The following is an 18866-nucleotide window of genomic DNA, read 5'->3' on the forward strand; positions in this document are numbered from 1 at the left end:
CCCCACTCTCTCCAGCCTGGAGAACCTCTCCTGGCTCTTCTGGCCTCCAGCCCTGTCTGCTCCCCAACCACAGCTGTGGATCTTCGGGCAATGCAAATCTGACCAGGCTTTCCCTGGCTTCAAACTTTTAGTAGCCTCTAGATGTCGTCCAGATGAAGTTAAAACTCTATCCAGGGACCAGGAGGCTCTCTAGGCCACACCCTGCCTGTCTCCACCACTTACCCCCCAACCCCCGACAGGGACTCCTCTGCCTGGAACCGGCTCCTGCACATTCATCCTCTAGCTCCTTTCTCAGAAAGCAGGGAGGGGCTCCCTCCAGCCCCCTACCAGGCTAAATCCCTCCCTCTATTCCCTGGGCAGTCTATGTGAATCCTCAGTAAGCTATCACGCTTGTAATTTCCTTTTCACTTAAGTCTCCCCCTAAAAGCCCATAGCCCTGGAGGGCAGGGTCCCAGGGCTAGAACAGTGCCTGGCCCAGAGCAGACACACAGTAACTATGGGTTAGGAACAGTACCTGGGCATTGCACCAAAGCTGCAAAACACCTTACTTCCAACCAGGAGAGAGAATGGTTCATCTCAAAAAGAAAAGGAGGCCTCCTCCACCCCGCCCTCCCTGGGCTGTTCACCAGGTCATCGTGGGATGTCGCACAGCCTGGCAGGCCCCGGTCAGGACAGGGCGTGGGGAACAGCCTCCCCAGGCCTCAGCAATCCAAACTCCCACCACCACTGCCTCCCCAGCCACAAAGGCAGGATGAGGCAGCCCCAGCCTCAGAAGCCCACTTCACAGGCTCTCCACTCACCTCCTCCCTGCCCCGTAGGCACCCTCAGTCTTGCAAAGAGCCGGGAAAAAGACTCCATCAGCCCAAGGAGAGAGGATTCTTGGAGCCCAGACCATGCTCCCTGCCTATCAGAGATAAGCATGTTGAGCCACCGAGGCCCAGAGTCCTGCTTCCTTTTCTAATTTCACTTTGGGGAAGATGACAAACTAGGCCTCTAGCTGGTTGCCTCAGGACGTATTTTTTTAGTCATGTTAAAAAAAAAGAAAAAAAAAATCAAACTGAACCAGGGCAAAGGCAGTCCTCCAGTGAAGCCGGCCTGGCTGAGCACTGGCCTGGCCCAGTTGAATCCAAGCTTTAAGGGCCCTGAAAGTAAAGGCTGCTGTGTGCCAGCTCACCCAACTGTCCACAGGGCACTCTGGGGCTGAAATCTTGCCCCGGTGCCAGGCATCCCTGACTGGCCCCATTATCTCCACAACACAAGCACCAGAAACTGTTTTTAAGATCACGGCAGAAAACAGTAAGACTTTCCAGCATTCTGCACAGTTTCTCCTCATCTGCAGGAAGAAGTCACTGCTCTGAATTTGAGGAGGCTATTTCCTTTACTCCCGAGCACAAAAAGGCAAGGTAGGGGGATTCTGCTGTGGTGCAGCCTCTGTAGGCCCAGTCGCCTTGGAGTGAGGGATTCTGAGTGTCACACTCAGCCCCCGCCTTGTCCAGCCCAAGGACATGTGGGGTGGTGGTTAGAAATATCATCTGCAAGGCTTCTATCCCCACTTAAGTTATCTGTGCAGGATTCCCCTGGTGGTGCAGTGGTTAAGAATCCACCTGCCAATGCAGGGGACACGGGCTCGAGCCCTCGTCCAGGAAGCAGCCAAGCCCACGAGCCCCAACTACTGAGCCCACGTGCCACAATTACTGAAGCCTGCCCGCCTAGAGCCCACGCTCCGCAACAAGAGAAGCAACCACAATGAGAAGCCCCTGCACTGCAACGAAGAGTAGCCCCTGCTCGCCACAACTAGAGAAAGCCCGTGCACAGCAACAAAGATCCAAAACAGCCAAAAATTAAAATTAATTAATTAAAAAAAAAAAGACATCTGGGCAGAAGGCAACTCAGGCTCTTCCGGCAGCAAGAGGAGGTGCCTGACGTGTGCAGGAGAGGAAGGCACTCAGGCAGGGTCCCCAGCTCGTGGCCAGGCCTGTGAGCATCACCACGTCAAGGGGGGCTGCTCAAGGAGAAAGGCAGCACCACGGGCAGGGTGGTGGGGGTGAAGACACAGAGTCCCCTGCTGCTGGCCTGAAATGACAAACACTGGACCAAGCTGAGGCTCATCTGTGCAAGCTTTTTCTTCCTTAAATATTCACAGGTCACAAAACTGCCTCTGGGCATTAAATGCAGGATTAAGACATCAATTAAGTGAGGTCTGAATGCTCCACTGATTAAAACAGTAGCAAGACAGGATGAAGTATTTCCAAAATCAGTCTCTAAGCATCAAAGTGCCACAGTGTTGCACAAAACCCATTTGAAGGGACAGGAATTCCATCTCTCCCGGAGATGAATGTGCAGGGGCTTCTGCGGGAGCGGAGTGCGGGAATTCCATACCGCAGGACCCCCACGGCCGTTCCTTCCCTACCCTGTGAGCCAGGGATTCAAAGGGTAAAATCCCAGAACAACAGGAGGGACAGAAAGGAAAGAGCTGGCTGGAATTACATATCCTCAGGAAGCTCAATCCATAAGTCCTCTTAGAGAAACCAGAGCCAGGAAGAAAACGGTGGTTCAGCCCATGGTAAGCTGAGTGTGCCTGAGACCTGACCGGGGCCAGGCAGTCGTGAGCCACGTGCAGGAAGAGCGGGGACCAGGGCCTGACTGCTCCCACATCCCGGGTCCAGCCTCCCGGTGCACAGTAAGCCAAGTTCTCCCCGCTACTCTCAGGTCCCCACTTTCCACTTGGCATTCTCGTTGACTTAGGGTTAAATGCCTATTCTCCGGGAAACAAAAATAGCAAGCCTACTGGAATACTTTTCATATACACACCAAGAACCTAAGTCATCATCTAGGTACCTTTTCTAATTTGGGACACATTACCCAGGATGCAGGATCCTAGTGCGTGTCTGCCCCAAACCATCCACCCCTCACCGTCTCCCGTGCACAGAAAGGCAGGGGAATAGAAATAGCTTACCCCGCTGCCTGATGAATACACGCAGGCCACCTCCGCTCTGTGTAATTAACAGCTCTAACACTGGCATGACACCGACTCAAGTTAACATGGCCTCACTTAAAACCCGAGAAGGCGCGTGGCAATGGCTGACATGCTTTTCTGTGACGCTTCCAGAGGTGCTTAACTGAAATCCACAGTGCCGAGCTATTAGACAGCACAGAAGTATCTCCTTTTATTTCCTAACCCACCTTCAGATCAATTTAATCATCTGCTGAACAGGAATGCAGAACCACAGACTAAATTATGGAAGTGAGAGACGCCTGCTCTTATTAAGTTTCAACTTTTGACCTCCACGTTCAAACTGCAATACCTAGCACAAGGAAAGAAATGATCAGCTATGATCTCATGTTTGTGGGGAAGAAGAATATGATTATAGAGGAATTTACAGGAAATCAAAAAGGTACTGCTTGAGAGAATGGAAAACAATAAAGCAGTCACAGAAAGGAAATGAATGACACCCAAACACAAACGAGAAGTGAAGCTTCCCCTGTGCTGGGAGAGGCTGCCTGTTGCCTCCTAATCAGACAGGCTCTGGGAAGGATCCCAAATCCCCAGCTCAGCCGCTACCTGGGAGCTGGGGTACATGTGGGTGGCAGGGCACCGTGCTGGGGGAGGCTTAGCTGCACATCCCCAGGCCCTCCACCCCACCACACCCTGGCCTCCACAAGATCTTTTCTGTGGGTTCTGAGCAGGTCGGATGGCCAAGAATGAACCGAGAAAGAGGCTGACACGCAGGCAGCACCCTCCACTCCCCAGGGTACTCCTCAGAGCCTGGAACCATTGGCCTGGGCTCAGCTCCTGGCTTTTTCTTGGGCAAATCACTTTCCTGTGCCTCAGTTTGCTCACCTGTAGCATGGGGATAATCAGAGTCCTACCTTATAACATAAATAAAATACCTCTTTAAATAAGGAGACGTGTGTCAAGGGCTTAGCATAGCACCTTGCATAAAGGAAGTCTCAAAAGGTGACAGCATGATTACCAGGATGTGTTGTCACTTGACTTTTGCTCTCACTCAAATAAGGGAGACCACGTCCACTCTCCAGGTATGGAAACTGAGGCTTGGTGTTACACATTGAACACTGTGTTCCCCTCAAATTCATAGGTTGAAACCTATCCCCAGCGTGATAGTATCTGGAGGTAGGATCTTTGGGGGGTGCTTAGGTCATGAGGGTGGAACCCTCATGAATGGGATTGGTACCCTCATAAAAGAGACCCTAGAGAATTCCCTCACCCCTTCTGCCATTTGAGGACACAGAAAGAAGATGGCCATCTCTGAACCAGAAAGTGTGTCCTCACCTTGGCCTTGGACCTCCCAGCCTCCAGAACTGTGAGAAATGAATTTCTGTTGCTCATAAGCCACCCGGTCTATGGTAATTGTTAGGCAGCATGAATCTTCACATCCATGCTGTGAGTTAGGCATTACTACATCCCCATTTTATAGATGAAGAAGCTGAGGCTCAGAGAAGTTAAGTGACTTCCTTAGGTTGGGTGGGCTGGGGTGAAAATTTGGATATGCCCAACTGGATAGTTTTTCCATTACCCCAGGTAACTTCTCTCCACGGGCCGAGAGGGGGGCATTGGAAAAAGCATCCAGGACAGGGGCCCAAAGATACATCAATGAGCCATAATTTAATACCATGGAAACCCAGTCTCTCCTGTAAATGAGGGGCCTGCCCGCCATTCCACCCAGAATCCTTCCTTCAGTTACCGGAGGAGGGCAATGACAGTGACTCGCACGGCTCCCACCAAGAATGACTGCGGTCACTACAGAGGCCAGAACGCACACGGCTAAAACACACCCGAGGCAGTGAGGACAATGTGACATTTCTAAAATAGTTCTACTGCCATCAAATGACAAATAAGTCCTCTCTGCTGCTGGCTTTAATAAAACTGGGAAGTATCTTATGAATGCAGAATCTACCTCAGAGCCTTGGAAATGTCACCAGAATTAAAGCATGCTCGTTCCAAAGTGACAAACTAATGACTTGTCCCTCAGGAGATGCTGGGGTGCACAACCCAGCCCTGGTCTCCAAAGCACTCAGAATGTAAGCGGCCACAAGGGATGCCACATCTGGGACATAAGTGGACGCGGTCCCTGAGTATCCAGGATTTATTCTTCTGCCAACTGGGGGCTACAGAAGGGCCAGGCATTTGTTACTTCATCAAAACAAGAAGAGGTGGCTGTGAACTGGAAGGACACAAGCCCCCCTGCTCACAGAGTGTGCGGCCAGGATGGGCACCGGGCCAGGGCTGCCAACAGAGCTGCTGGCCCGCCCACCCTCCAGCTCTCGCGAGGGTCAGTATCGATGCCTGTCGACAGCCCTCAGATCTTCGCCTCTGGCCCAGCCTCTTTCCCGCCGGCACCTGCCTCAAACTCAACACACCACAGACAAGTCCCTCACCTGCCAAAGCACCTGCCCCATCTTGGTGACACACCACCCAGCTGTTCAGGACAAAACCCCAGAGTCACATTCAACTCCATCCTTCACTCAGGCGTCAAGGCCGCTTCCTCCCAGGAGCATTCCCCTTGACTGCCCCTTACTCTCAACTCTGTCACCTACCCCTCCATGGCCACCTGGACCCTGCAGCAGCCTCCTAACTGGCAGCCTGCTCCCACTCCTGCCCCACAGCTTTAAAAAACGCTAACCTGGGCTTCCCTGGTGGCTCAGTGGTTAAGAATCTGCCTGTCAATGCAGGCAACACGGGTTCAAGCGCTGGCCCTGGAAGATCCCACATGCCGCGGAGCAACTAAGCGCACGTGCCACAACTACTGAACCCACATGCCACAACTAGTGAAGCCCATGCGCCTAGAGCCCGTGCTCCACAACAAGAGAAGCGACAACAGTGAGAAGCCCGTGCACCACAACAAAGCGTAGCCCCTGCTCTCCACAACTAGAGAAAGCCTGTGCTCAACAACGAAGACCCAACAAAGCCAAAAATTTTTTTAAAACAAATAAAAATTTAAAAAAAGCAAACCTGATCCTACCATTCTCCTGCCTAAATCCTTGAAGGTTTCCCCTCGTTCTCATTTCTCTCAAGACAAAGTCCAGGCAGACACCACGGCCCACCCGGCCCCTGCCCGTCTCTCTAACCAACCTCAGGGGCCAATTCCACAGTGTGCGGCTCTAGGCTGGCCACACAAAGCCACCAACCTTTCTTGTCTCCAGCCTTTGAACAAGTGGCCCCTTGGCCTGGATCACGCTCTCCTTCTCCCCACTCTGCGCTTCCCCCAAACTCAACGGCTGACTCATCCTCATCCTCAGGCCACAGTGTTCCCAAGTGCTTCAAGACTAGGTGAGCAAGGTCTCCCAACTAGACAGGGAACTTGACACATGGCCTTAGGATCAGATGTGAGGAGTCCACACGCCTCCCAGTCAGGGGACGATACAGCCAAAGCCCTGCCTCTCCTCTCTCCTACATTCAGAGTAAGTGCAGCCATTCAACAAATAAAACACGTTTTAGTGCTATAAAAGAGTAACTCGAGGACTTCCCTGGTGGCGCAGTGGTTAAGAATCCGCCTGCCAATGCAGGGGACACGGGTTCGAGCCCTGGTCCGGGAAGATCCCACATGCTGCGGAGCAACTAAGCCCGTGCACCACAACTACTGAGCCTGCGCTCTAGAGCCCGCAAGCCACAACTACCGAGCCCACGTGCCCCAACTACTGAAACCCGCACACCTAGAGCCTGTGCTCTGCAATAAGAGAAGCCACCACAATGAGGAGCCTGCACACCGCAACGAAGAGTAGCCCCTGCTTGCCGCAACTAGAGGAAGCCCATGGGCAGCAACAAAGACCCAACGCAGACAAAAGTAAAGAAATAAAATAAATAAATTTTTTAAATTAATTAATTAATTAATTTAAAAAAACCAAACTCGATGGCGTATGAAGAAAACTGGCAGCACATCAGTGGAGGGTCTCTTCAAGGGCCCACAGAGGCGATGCCCAACTGCAGGCACCTCGCCCTGCTGTGAACCAGCAGAAAACACACTGCAGGTAGGGCTATCAGTACCAGCAAAAACAGAGAGCAGGCAACGTAAGACACGTAAAAAGGATGCCAACTAGTCAAGACATATGCGTGACATGAGGAAAACATGTTTACCTTTCTGGTAATAGGATCATGTATGATGTTTATTTTTATTCTTTTTCACTATCTACTTTAACTGAGCTATATACGTTCGGCTCATTTATGGTAAGATCTCTTTTAAAAACTCCTAAAGAAAAAGAGAAATTTAATTGACATTCGAGTGACATGTGCCCTTTTGGAAAAACAGACCAACTGACAAACAAAAAATACAAAACAGAAGAGGCTGAGAGAAGAGTTCTAGGGACCAGCTTGTCTGAGGGGCTCTCTGAGATGGAGTGGGTGGGAACAGCAGGGTCTCTCACCTTCCTGGGCTGAGCACAACGAACAGCCACAGCCATACTCACCATTCCACAATCTCTGGATGAAGAATGGTGTTGTTGACATTGAACCTACAGAAAGAAAACAAGTCAAGTCCATTAGTTCAATGGTCTATCATCTCCCAGCAAGAAATACTTCATTCAAGACATACCAAGAGAAAGCCTGACCGAGAGAACTTTAACTTCATGACTCCCTGGACAACAGAAGGCCTGCTGCTGCTCACGTCCTGCAGCAGACTTGGCAGTCCAGGCCATGTCCTCCAAGTGTAGTCAGTTGGAGAACAAGCTGCTTGGCTGCAAAACGTCATCCTCCACCCTCGCTAGGCAGACAGCATATAGCCTCTTCCATCACGTATACCAACATACACATAATAGGAGTTCCAGAAGAAAAGGAGAGAGATAATGGAGCAGAAGAATATTTGAAAATATAATGGCCAAAAACTTTGCTGATTTAATGAAAAACATCAATGTAAACATCCATAAAGCTCAATGAACTCCAAGTGGGATAAACTCAAAAGAGATCAACATCCAGACACATAATCAAACTGTCAAAAGAAAACCTTAAAAGCAGTAAGAGAAAATAAATTCATCACATGCAAAGGATCTTCAGTAAGATTAATGGCTGATTTCTCATCAGAAACTACAGAGGCCAGAAAGCAGAATATGGGATGACATATTCAAATTGCTAAAAGAAAAATATCTGTCAATGAAGATTCCATATCCAGCAAAGCTATGCTTCATAAATGAAAGAGAAATTAAAACAGTACCAGATAAACAAAAACTGAGAGAATTCATCACTAGAAGACCTAGCTTATAAGAAATACTAAAAGGAATCTTTCAGACTATAGTGAAAGGAGTTTCTAGAGAGTAACTAGGATCCATATAAGGAGAAAAAGGGCACTCGTAAAGGTAATTACATAGGCAAGTACAGAAACAGTGTAAACGTATTTTTCGTTTGAAGTCCTATCTGATTTAAAAGACAACTGCATAAAGCAATAATTATAAACCTGTGTAGATCACTGTGAAATGTATAAAGATGCAATCTGTATGCAATAACAGCACAAAGGAAGGGAGCATAATTTTTGTGTACTATTGAAATCAACTGATATCAATGTGAACTAGATTATTACAAGTTTAAGACGTCATTTGTAATCCTCTGGGTAACCACTAAGAAAATAACTAAAATATACAGAAAATGAAATAAAAAAGGAATCAAAACTGTATACTGCAAAAAAATCAATTAAACACAAAAGAAGGGAGTAATGGAGAAACTGAGGAACAGAAACAATATATGACACAGAAAACTAACAACAAAATGGCAGAAAAAAGGTCTTCCTTATCAGTAATTACCTTAGATGTAAACGGATTAAATTTTCCAATTAAAAGACAAGGATTGGGCTTCCCTGGTGGCGCAGTGGTTGAGAGTCTGCCTGCCGATGCAGGGGGCACAGGTTCGTGCCCCGGTCTGGGAGGATCCCACATACTGCGGAGCGGCTGGGCCCATGAGCCATGGCCACTGAGCCTGCGCGTCCGGAGCCCGTGCTCCGTAACGGGAGAGGCCACACAGTGAGAGGCCCGTGTACCCCCCAAAAAAAGACAAGGATTGGCAGAATAGATGGAAAAAAAAAAGATTCAACTATATGCTCTAAAGAGACACTTTAGACTCAAAGACACAGATGAAAGTGAAAGGATGGGAAAAGATATATTATGCAAACAGAAACCGATATATCCATAGACTGGAATATTTCTCAGTCATAAAAATGACCAAAGTACTGATTCATGCTACAACATGGATGAATTTTGAAAACACAGGTAGTGAATGAAGCCAGATATAAAAGGCCACATACTGCATGGCTCCATTTATATCAAATGCTAAAGTAGGCAAATCCATAGACAGAAAATAGATTAGTGGTGGCCAAGGGAATGACTGCTAATGGGTACAGGGTTTCTTCTTGGGTGATGAAAATATTCTAAAATTGATTGTGATGATGACTGCACAAATCTACAGACATACAAAAAGGCATTTTAGTTGTACAGTTTAAGTGGGTCAGTTGTATAAGGTATGTGAATTATATTCCGACAAAGCTGTTTTTAAAAACTTACTGAATTATACACATAATAAATTTTATTATATATAAATTTTATTCTAATAAAATTGATTTATAAAAATTGACAGAAATGAGAAACAGATAAATCAACAAGCATAGTTTCAGATTTTCACATACCTCTTCTGATGACAGAACAAGCAAACAGAGAAATCAGTAAAGTTGCAGAAGATACAAACAATACAATTAACCAACTTAATTTCACTGACATATACAGAACACTACAGCCAACAACTGCAGACTACATGCTCTCTTTAAGTATACATGAAACACTTATCATGAAACAATATATGTTGGAAGTTTCAACAAATTTCAAAGCATTGAAATACAGAGAATATTCATTGATTACAGTAGAAATAAACTAGAAATCAGTAACAGAAAAATATAAAATCCAAAACTGTTTGGGAATTAAGCAATAAACTTCTAAATACCTACAGTTCAAAGAAGAGATAATAATAAAATCAGAAAATAAAACCACGAAATACCGTAATTGGTGAAATGCAGCTAAAGCAGTGCTTAGAGGAAAATTTATAGCTCTAAATGTAGGCATTAGAAAAGAACATTGAAAATCAATTATCTAAACTTCCATCCCGGGACTTCCCTGGTGGCGCAGTGGTTAAGAATCCGCCTGCCAATGCAGGGGACACGGGTTCAACCCCTGGTCCAGGAAGAGCCCACATGCCACAGAGCTACTGGGCCCACGTTCCGCAACTACTGAGGCCTGCGTGACGCAACTACTGAGCCCACATGCTGCAACTACTGAAGCCCACGTGCCTAGAGCCCGTGCTCCACAACAAGAGAAGTCACCGCAATAAGAAGCCCATGCACCGCAAGGAAGAGCGGGCCCCCGCTTGGCACAAGTAGAGAAAGCCCGCGTGCAGCAACGAAGACCCAACGCAGCCAAATAAATAAATAAATAAAATAAACTTCCATCCCAGAAATATCTTTCTTCTTTCTCAATGAACTAGAGAAAGAACAAATAAAACCTAAAGAGATTAAAATTTTTTAAAGCAAAAAAATCAATGAAATAAAAAGCAAACATACAATAGAGAAAAATCTACAAAACTAAAAGTTCTTTGATAAGATGAACATAACTGAAAAGGGAACCCAGGAGACAAAAGGATCAGGTTGGGGCACATCCCTGACACTTCTGTCATGCGTGACTCAGAGCTCAAGCTGTCAGTGAGACAGCTAGGTAAGCACAATGTGGCCCAGCACAATGTATGGGCCTCAGCAGAGAAGCCTTGGGAAGCCTTCAATCCTCAGGATTCTGAGCCCTGCTCCATCTCAAGCCAGGATATCACACAGGGCATACAGGATTGTGACCCACCAGGAATCCTCCAAGGCCTCACTGATGGGTGTCTGAAAACACCTATCTAATGCTGTGGTTGTGCAGTGGGTACCCCCACTTCTGGCTGAAGGAGGGACAAGGACGAGGAGAGGGAAGGAGGTATTAGCAGGCTGAAAGGATTCCAGATCTTCGGAGCTTTCGGGATCCCTAACTATAAAAATAAGACTACTTAATTCAAAGTCTACCAAAATGTTGTAGTATCAAGCCCTACTTGTGAAATATCAAAGAGACCACAGAGAGCCAGCGCGGCTCAGAGTGAAGAACAGAGCAGGAGATGACATAAATAAAGACGGCAAGACAGACTGTCTCCCATTCTGCCAAACAGCACTTTGACGCTAGGAAAAGCGATGGCCTATCTCCTCAAAAGCCAAACACGCCAGTAAAATCTCACGTTACAAAACATACGTACATACACACACATGCACACACACACACAAACAGCAAAGTGACCAGGCACAAAGACACAGATGCGAACACACAGACACACACACAGACAGGCATACGCTTGGAAAAGAGGCGCAGGCAGACACACACAGATGTATATTCACGGACACAGGCAAATACATGCACACACACACACACAAAGGCATAAACTTGGACTAACACACAAAGATCCACACCCAAATATACACACAAACAGAAACACACAGACTCACACAAATGCACACTCAGACACAAAAACATTCAGATAGAGAAACACCCTCAGACACACACGTAAGAGTCCAAAAGACATTCACTGCAATGTCAGTGGTTTAACTCGGGTAATGAAATTTGAACACTCCTTGCTTTCGCCTCTGTGCTAGTTAGAGCTTTCTATATCAAGCATGTAATAATTGTGTAAAAACAACAACAAAGCCCACCAGAGCCCATGAAGGTGGGCAATGTCCTGGAAGCAGAGGGTACCTCCCTGGTGGGCTCTAGCTGTGGGCTGGGTGATGGACAGTGAGCAGTATGAGTCCAGCCAGCCCTGCTCCAGCCCCCGGGCTCCTCCCTGCAGTTTCTAACTGGAAGATGGAGAACAGGTCCCAGAAGGCCCCCCACTCCACCCACACTGGGGGCTGGGACGGGTTCTCGTCTCTTCAGGAGACTCATGGAGATTCCATGAGCCATAATCAGAACCTCAATCCAAATTGTTAACTTGATACATAAGTTAACAGTAACCAGAAAGCCACTGGTCCCCACACCACAGACTGCCATTTTATTGTAACTGTCGAGTTTTAATAATGTCCCTCTATTTCTTGGGCTTGAAAATTCACATCCCTGAACATTAATATTCCTACTTTAATAACCCCCAAATTCAGCAATTTCATACTTAACTGCTTATTTAAATGGAATTAATTTGTAACCAATCGTCGTCAAATATGCAAGGCAATTTAAGTAAATGCCAGAAGATAAGAAATATGCTTATCCTGAATAACCAGCTAATGTAAAGCATCGACCATATTCCTCCGTCAGACAACGGCGTGAAACAGAGCGCTCTCTACTCACTGCCCCCGCCCAGGGCTCCTGGGCAGTCTGCCTGCCTTGGAGGGAACTGTCTCAGGCCAAGAAGGCGGCCCATAGGCCACCTGGCCCCCCACAGATAATCTCTTTCCCTTCATAGCCAGGGTCTGTCTGTCTGAGGAAAACCAGCTCTCAAGTCTACCTCTCCTCTGATGCTAACAAAGACTAATCATGTCTGCCTTTGCTCCCAGGCTGCAGGACCCAGCTGCTCCAGGCAGCTGTGGTATGTGCCGCCCCCAGGAAGAAGGTGTCTTTCCTGTGGAGCTACCCTCTCCACAGACCAGCCCCGGCTCCGCCCTCACCAGCACCTGGCGACGAGCACCTGACCCTGTCCTCTGGCCGGAGCCCCCTACAGGGCCTGCTCCTTCCACCCTTTCCCTGGGAGCTGTCTGGGCGCCAATCCCGCTGTACAGGGAGCTGTGGCCGGGGCTGGAGTCAAACTCAGCACGAGGCCTACAGACTGTCCCCACCTGCTTCCTTCACCCCCGCATAATCACACCCTGGCTCCCCGGGGAGGACGAGGCCACACCCCTTGGTGAGCCCAGGGGCCCCCGGCCATGGGGAGAGCCCAGCGCATGTCTACCACCCCACCCCGCCTCTGTCTCCCTGCTCCCAGTCCTCTGCCGACCCCACCACCGTGACACCTGGCACACCCCCTGTCGTGGGCAGCAGGCGGCCTGGTCCTGATCTGGGAAGGCCAAGGAAGGTCTGAGGGCTCCCAGGACCAAACCCACAGCCCCGCTGAGGTGACAGGCCCAAGGCAGCCGACCCTGAGGAGCCACGTCTGGAGAGGTCACAGGCTGACTGCCTAGCTGGGTGGACAGGGGAGGCCACTGTTCCATCACAAGCTCCCTCCTGCCCCCAGGCCAAGGGATAAAGGTGGCCTCGGGTGGCCCATCAGGACAAACCGAGAGGCCAAAACCTGAACTTCTGCCAGACCAGGTCAGTGAAGGATCCAAGATGGGAGGTGTTGCAGAGAAGTTCAAAAGGGTCAAAAACAAAAATTCCAGGAATAAGGCACTTCGTTAGGGCAGTGAGAAGTGACCGAGGATAGAAGCAGCTGAGTGTTGGAAAGTAGGACAACAGCAAGGTTCATCGTGCAGAGGAAACAGGCTATTATTATCCCTGCAAACAGCTGGAGGTGCTCACGGCTGGCAGGTGAATGCGGTCACTGAGCCACAGCGGCTCTGGAGGACAAGGGCCTCTCCAGCCTGGCGCAGGGGCCGAAAGGTGGCAGAGCTGGGGTGGCTGGGAGACAGGGGGCTGAGCTGCACCCAGACCCCAGGAATACAGACACGACTTTCTGCAGGGAAGGCGCTGGCAGGGGGCCCGAGGTCAGTGGCCACAGTGCGCCGTGGGGGCGGGGGGGGGGGCGGTACCCAAATGGAGCAACCCCTAAGGGCAGAGCTACACGAAGGGTGCCACAGTGGGATGTGACAAGGTGTGAGGGGACAGGAGGGGAGGCAGTACCACAGGGGGGCTGGGGGACCCCAAGGCAGGGAGGGCTCTCACCTGCGATACTTCAGCCAAGTCAGAAAACTCAGCCTGCCACATGGGTGTGGAAACGGATCCCCCCAGCATGGGGGCAGGCGCTCAGCCCAGCAGTGAGGGGCCTGGGGAGTGGCTCACAGCCAGTCCGCGTCTGGACTGGACCATGGGTTGGAGAGGGCCAGCCTGGGAGAGTGTGCAAAGTTAAGGCTCTCCAAAAAGCCTCCCAAGGTGGGGTGGGGTGTTGGCCAAGTACAGGCTCCTCTGGGCTCTTGGCAAGGGCCACGGGGACTCAGGGAGCAGCAGGGAACAGAGGCTGGGGTCTGCTCAGTGGAGGAAGAGGTCAGTTCACAGTGGGACTCCTCCCGGGGTAGTGGGGACGAGGCCTCAACTTCCACTGCTCACAGAGAGTGATGATGCCCCTGGAGTCCCCCACCGCTCCCCCAGAAAACCTGGGCCCCGGGTGCTTGAGAAGGCGTTCTCTGCAGCAGAGACCTCGGCTGGGGGGTGGGGCAAGAAAGACCCCACAGCTCACTGACATCCAGGAATCTTGTCATCGGAGATCCTGAAGTCCGCTGGCCCACTACATAGCTGGGGAAACTGATGCTTGCAGGGGCACTGGGGCGTGATGGGGACTTGCTCGTGGGCAACTGTTTATTAAGCACCAGCTCCACGCCAGGCTCCGGATGAGCGGGATCTCATTTCATCCCACAGCAAGCCTGAGCAGCACCATGCTTCCCGTGGGAGAGCAGAGGCTCAGAGGCAAGTTCTGCTAAGGTCACAGAACCGGTCAGTGTGGCAGCCACCAGGTCTCCCTCCTTCTAGCTCAGGGCTTCCCCACAAGGCAGTGAGACCCAAGTCGAGACTGAAGAGGCCAGCCCACGGGACCAGAGTGGAGGCAGGTGAGCAGGGCACAGGAGCCGCCCCGCACCGGGCAGTGCTGGGGGACCAGGGGAGGCTCGGATCAGGACAGGCAGCAGCAAGCTGTGCCCCGTACCACTCCCCTCAAGGGCCTAGAGAAAGACAGCGGCTCCACGGCCAGCATCTCAATGAGCTGGTCTAATCACTGCTGGTGTGGGAGGCGAGGCCACTCTGGGGAGCTCCCAAGAGGATGCGGAGATGTGTGCGTCGAAAAGACGCAAACCTGATGCCCCACCACTCTTATCACTGGGGGAAGTGACACATATTTATGAGCTCATCATCTCTCCTAATCACACCACACATCACACATACGCACAAATTCCCGTGGCTCAGGCTCATACATAATTACAAGGCACTTCCTCGGTCCACCGAAGGACAGAGGATTCCATAGCGCAGAGTACAGGTGTGGGCGGGGGGAGGGGGGGGCTGGGGCCGGAGAAACAGAAGAGCAGGCGAGCTGTCCACACTCAGCAGCCCCAAGGAGCAGGTGCCTCCCCTCAAGGGCTCATCTGCTGCAGTCTCAGGCCCTACAGACCGCCCCCCGCAGGGCGAGTCAGCAGCCAGCCCGGGGACACAGGCATGGCTGGCAGGCGGCACTCTCCAGGGGCCAGGGCATGTGGGTGGCAATGTGCCCAACACCTGCCCTCCTGCCTGGGGAGGGCTAGAAGGGGGAACAGAGCTGGGGGGCTCGGCCTGGGGCTACACTGGGGAGCGAGGGCAGGTAAGGGGGGTGCCATCTGGGACTGGGGCAGCAGGGGACATGGGGAAGTTGTGAGCCAGGCTGGGGGAGGTCAGGGGCTAGAAGTGAGGGGAGGGGGCCGATAACAACGAAGACCACGGAGCTCAGAGCAGGTCCCTGGAAGGAAAACAGCCGTCCCATGTGTGTGCACGGTGGCCAGGGCTTCCCTAAGCACGTGGCGGGCCTGTGCTTTCACAGTAGAGCTTGACAGGGAAGTGGCATCGATCCTTAAAGTCAAGGTTGGAGTGAATTTAGGCAAATTATTTTTCTAAGCATGTCCTCGAATCACCCACTCTAACCCCTTTTTAGCATCCTCCTGTTAGTGTGTTTGTGTCTAGTCTGTAGACGGGGCCAGCCTGCTGGTGAAGACGTGAGCTGACGGAGGAGGAAGGGAGACGGTTCCCGGGGCCCCAGGACTCACTTGCTGATGCCCTCGAAGGAGGCCTCCCTGCAGATGCTGCCGCTGTCAGTGTTGACGCCACGCTGGAGAGAGAGAGAGGGAACGTGAGGGCGCAGACCCGCCACACGGGGCGACGACGGGGAGCCCCCGCCTCAGCCCAGCCAACCCATCCCTTCCCGCCTTTCAGGTAACTCCAGGCCGGGCCCCAGCACAAGGGCAACCCTCCTTTCTCTGCTGCAGCTTGAAAAGGAGAGAAAGCAAGGCCTCCTGCGTCCAAGCACCTTGCTGACCCCAGCTCCGGCTGTCTGGGCATAGGTGGAGGCTGGGCGAGAAGACCTCGGACCGGGACCACCTCCAACCACAAATCCCCCTGCCGCCCCAAGGCTGGCTGGTCTCCCTGTGCACGTGTGTGCACACACACTCCTCACAGACAGTGTCCTGAAAAGCACTGTCAAATCCGGCCCTTCCAGAGACACGGGTGTGACCCGACTCAGGCAGGAGGGGCCTTTCTCCGTGACACTGAGACTCTGTGTCACATTCCTCTCCTTTCCCTAATTGTAAGGAGACTCCAACTGGAACTTAGACAGGAGCGGAGACAAAACAAAAGATTCAGAGGAAAGCGTGCCATCACCAGAGAGGCCAGGCCTTTTAAATCGCCTTTTAATTCTTCCTCAAGACCTTCAGGTCGATGTCTAATTGTACCCCCCCAAAAAAAAACACACTGAACCCTCCGTGACCACAATCATAACGTTTCTTCTCAGCCATCAAAAACGCAGGGTTGGGGCTTCCCTGGTGGCGCAGTGGTTGAGAGTCCGCCTGACGATGCAGGGGACACGGGTTCGTGCCCCGGGTCCGGGAAGATCCCACATACCCACGTACCACCAAAAAAAAAAAAAACAACGCAGGGTGGAAAAAAGAGATCATGTGTAGCGCTAACAAAAATAACTGAGAAAAACTATTTCGGTAAAAATCAATTAACAAAGGAGAGAAGGGTCACTTTGGGAGCGTAGAAGGGCTGCATACTCTTCATGTTTGAAGCTCCCCAAGGGTGAAGAAGTGTAAGAAAGCAGACTTCTTCTCGGAGCCACTTCACAGCCTCAGCACCCCCTCCCCGCCCTGCGAGGGTGCACCGTGCACCCCCGCCTGCCCCAGGCTGCAGCAAGCCCTCCGTCATTTAGTGCCCCGAGTCCAAACTCTGATGCCACACAGCCCAGCACCCTCATGGGCAGATGCAAAGGGTGTGTTCACCGACACACTATACGCTGCACATTACCTGAAGTGCACGTTTTGATACGTTCTCTATCAACAATGGAGGAGAGACAGTGTGGAAGCAAATTGATATTCTACGTCCACAAACCCCAAGAGCTCAACCTGACACAAGTACATCCTCTAGTCAGGTTTTAACCCTCGGAGTATGTGTGGCGTCTTGTCCACAGTGGCCTCGGGACAGGACACAGCCCAGGTCGACTGGAGAATGGAGGACATGGTCCTGGACACGTTTAGCAATTCAGACTGAGGTGTCAGTATTTATCAGCAATGACCCTTGCTCTCAGTTTTCAATCCTCCCCACGGCCCTGACCTCTGCAGGAGCAAGCGGCTCCCTAAAGCCCCTCCCCGTACTCAAACGCTGCCTGGTCCCTGAACGCCAGCCACTTACCAAAGTGAGGATGACGGAGGGGCTCCGTGATGTCAGGACGCTGGCGATCTGAAAGGTCAGAAAGAAAAGTCCACTTTAGCGCCACCACGTGAAGCCTGATGGCGATGCCGTACCAGCGTTATTAAACACTGACAGCTCACACTGGTCCAGCACATCCTTAAAACAGAAGTTTACAGAGAATAAGGGATTTCTGAAAGCCACACAGCTATCAGGTAGCAGAGAGGGATTCAAACCTAAACCTGGCTTCCCCACGTGCTGCCCTGGCTCCGAGCCCCACACAGATCCCAGCTCCAAACAGCCAGACCCACTCGCCCTCCAAGGCTAGCGCCTCTGTTCATCTGCCTGGTCCCTCATGAAAGACCCACTGAGGCAATATCTTCGGCACTGGTGCCCAGGGTAGACACCCTCCTCCCTGGCCCCTTCATCCCCCTGACCACATGGACTTGCCACCCACAACCCCACATCCTGGCTTTCCATCCCATCACGGCCCACTCAGGCCCCTGCACGCTGGCTGCTTCCCACCCGACCCCCTGAATGAGCTTGCCATGCAAGCTCACCTCCCCATGCCTTTGCCTGGGCTCTCACCTCTGCCTGGGACGCCTTCTCCCCATCTTAGCCACTTCCTCAATTTGAACTCAGGACTGAGGTCTCTGGCCCCCCGGCGGGTTGGTCCACTCCCTCCTCTACTGCCCCCCTGGCCGATCACACTGCCTCGGCCAGGACATCCTCACCCCAAGGGGGCGGGCCACCCCGCTGGGACCACCTTCTTCCTCTCCTGGCCCTACCCCTCAGTCTGCTCTGCATCTTGGCCACTGCAACTCCTACTGTACTGAGCCCCCTCCCCACGCTCCCACCCTAAACTCTCACACTCTGACACAGGGCGAGAGGGAGGAGGATTTGTTGTTTGTTGTTTCAACAGTTTTATTAAGCCATCACCGACATACTCTACGCTGCACATTATTTGAAGTGCATGTTTTGATAAGTTCTGACATATATATATATATATATATATATATATATGCTTTTTAATATTGAGAGGCTCCCAGAGAAAACCTGGAAGATACTGAAAACTATAAAAAGATAAAATACACCCACAAAACCATCCCCTGAGACTTTTTATCTCTGCACATAAAAACAGAGATCTGTAATGACATTTGGATCATATGAAGTTACATGCTTCGCTTACTTCCTGTCATTAAATATACTTCAAACACGCCATTTTTACCAGTCACTACCGCGGGGGATGGTAAATGTCCAGGGACACTTGATTACATAGCCTGTGCCAGTCACTGCAGACTCCTCTCATG

At 51.0% G+C, this 18866-nt stretch overlaps 1 protein-coding gene across 1 annotated transcript in view; it reads right to left on the bottom strand.

Moving 5' to 3' along the window:
• The window catches only part of PEPD (peptidase D), a 117381-nt gene that overhangs the window by 73909 nt on the left and 24606 nt on the right, over positions 1 to 18866 (bottom strand). Inside the window, exons 5-7 of the mRNA XM_082605987.1 lie at positions 17560 to 17607; positions 15924 to 15985; positions 7423 to 7467 (exon numbers count right to left, since the gene is read on the bottom strand). Of these exons, the coding sequence (XP_082462113.1) occupies positions 7423 to 7467; positions 15924 to 15985; positions 17560 to 17607 (155 nt within the window). The remainder of the gene's footprint in view (positions 1 to 7422; positions 7468 to 15923; positions 15986 to 17559; positions 17608 to 18866) is intronic.

Source organism: Mesoplodon mirus (assembly GCF_964341445.2).
Source record: "Mesoplodon mirus genome assembly, chromosome: 19".
Lineage (NCBI taxonomy): Eukaryota > Metazoa > Chordata > Mammalia > Artiodactyla > Ziphiidae > Mesoplodon > Mesoplodon mirus.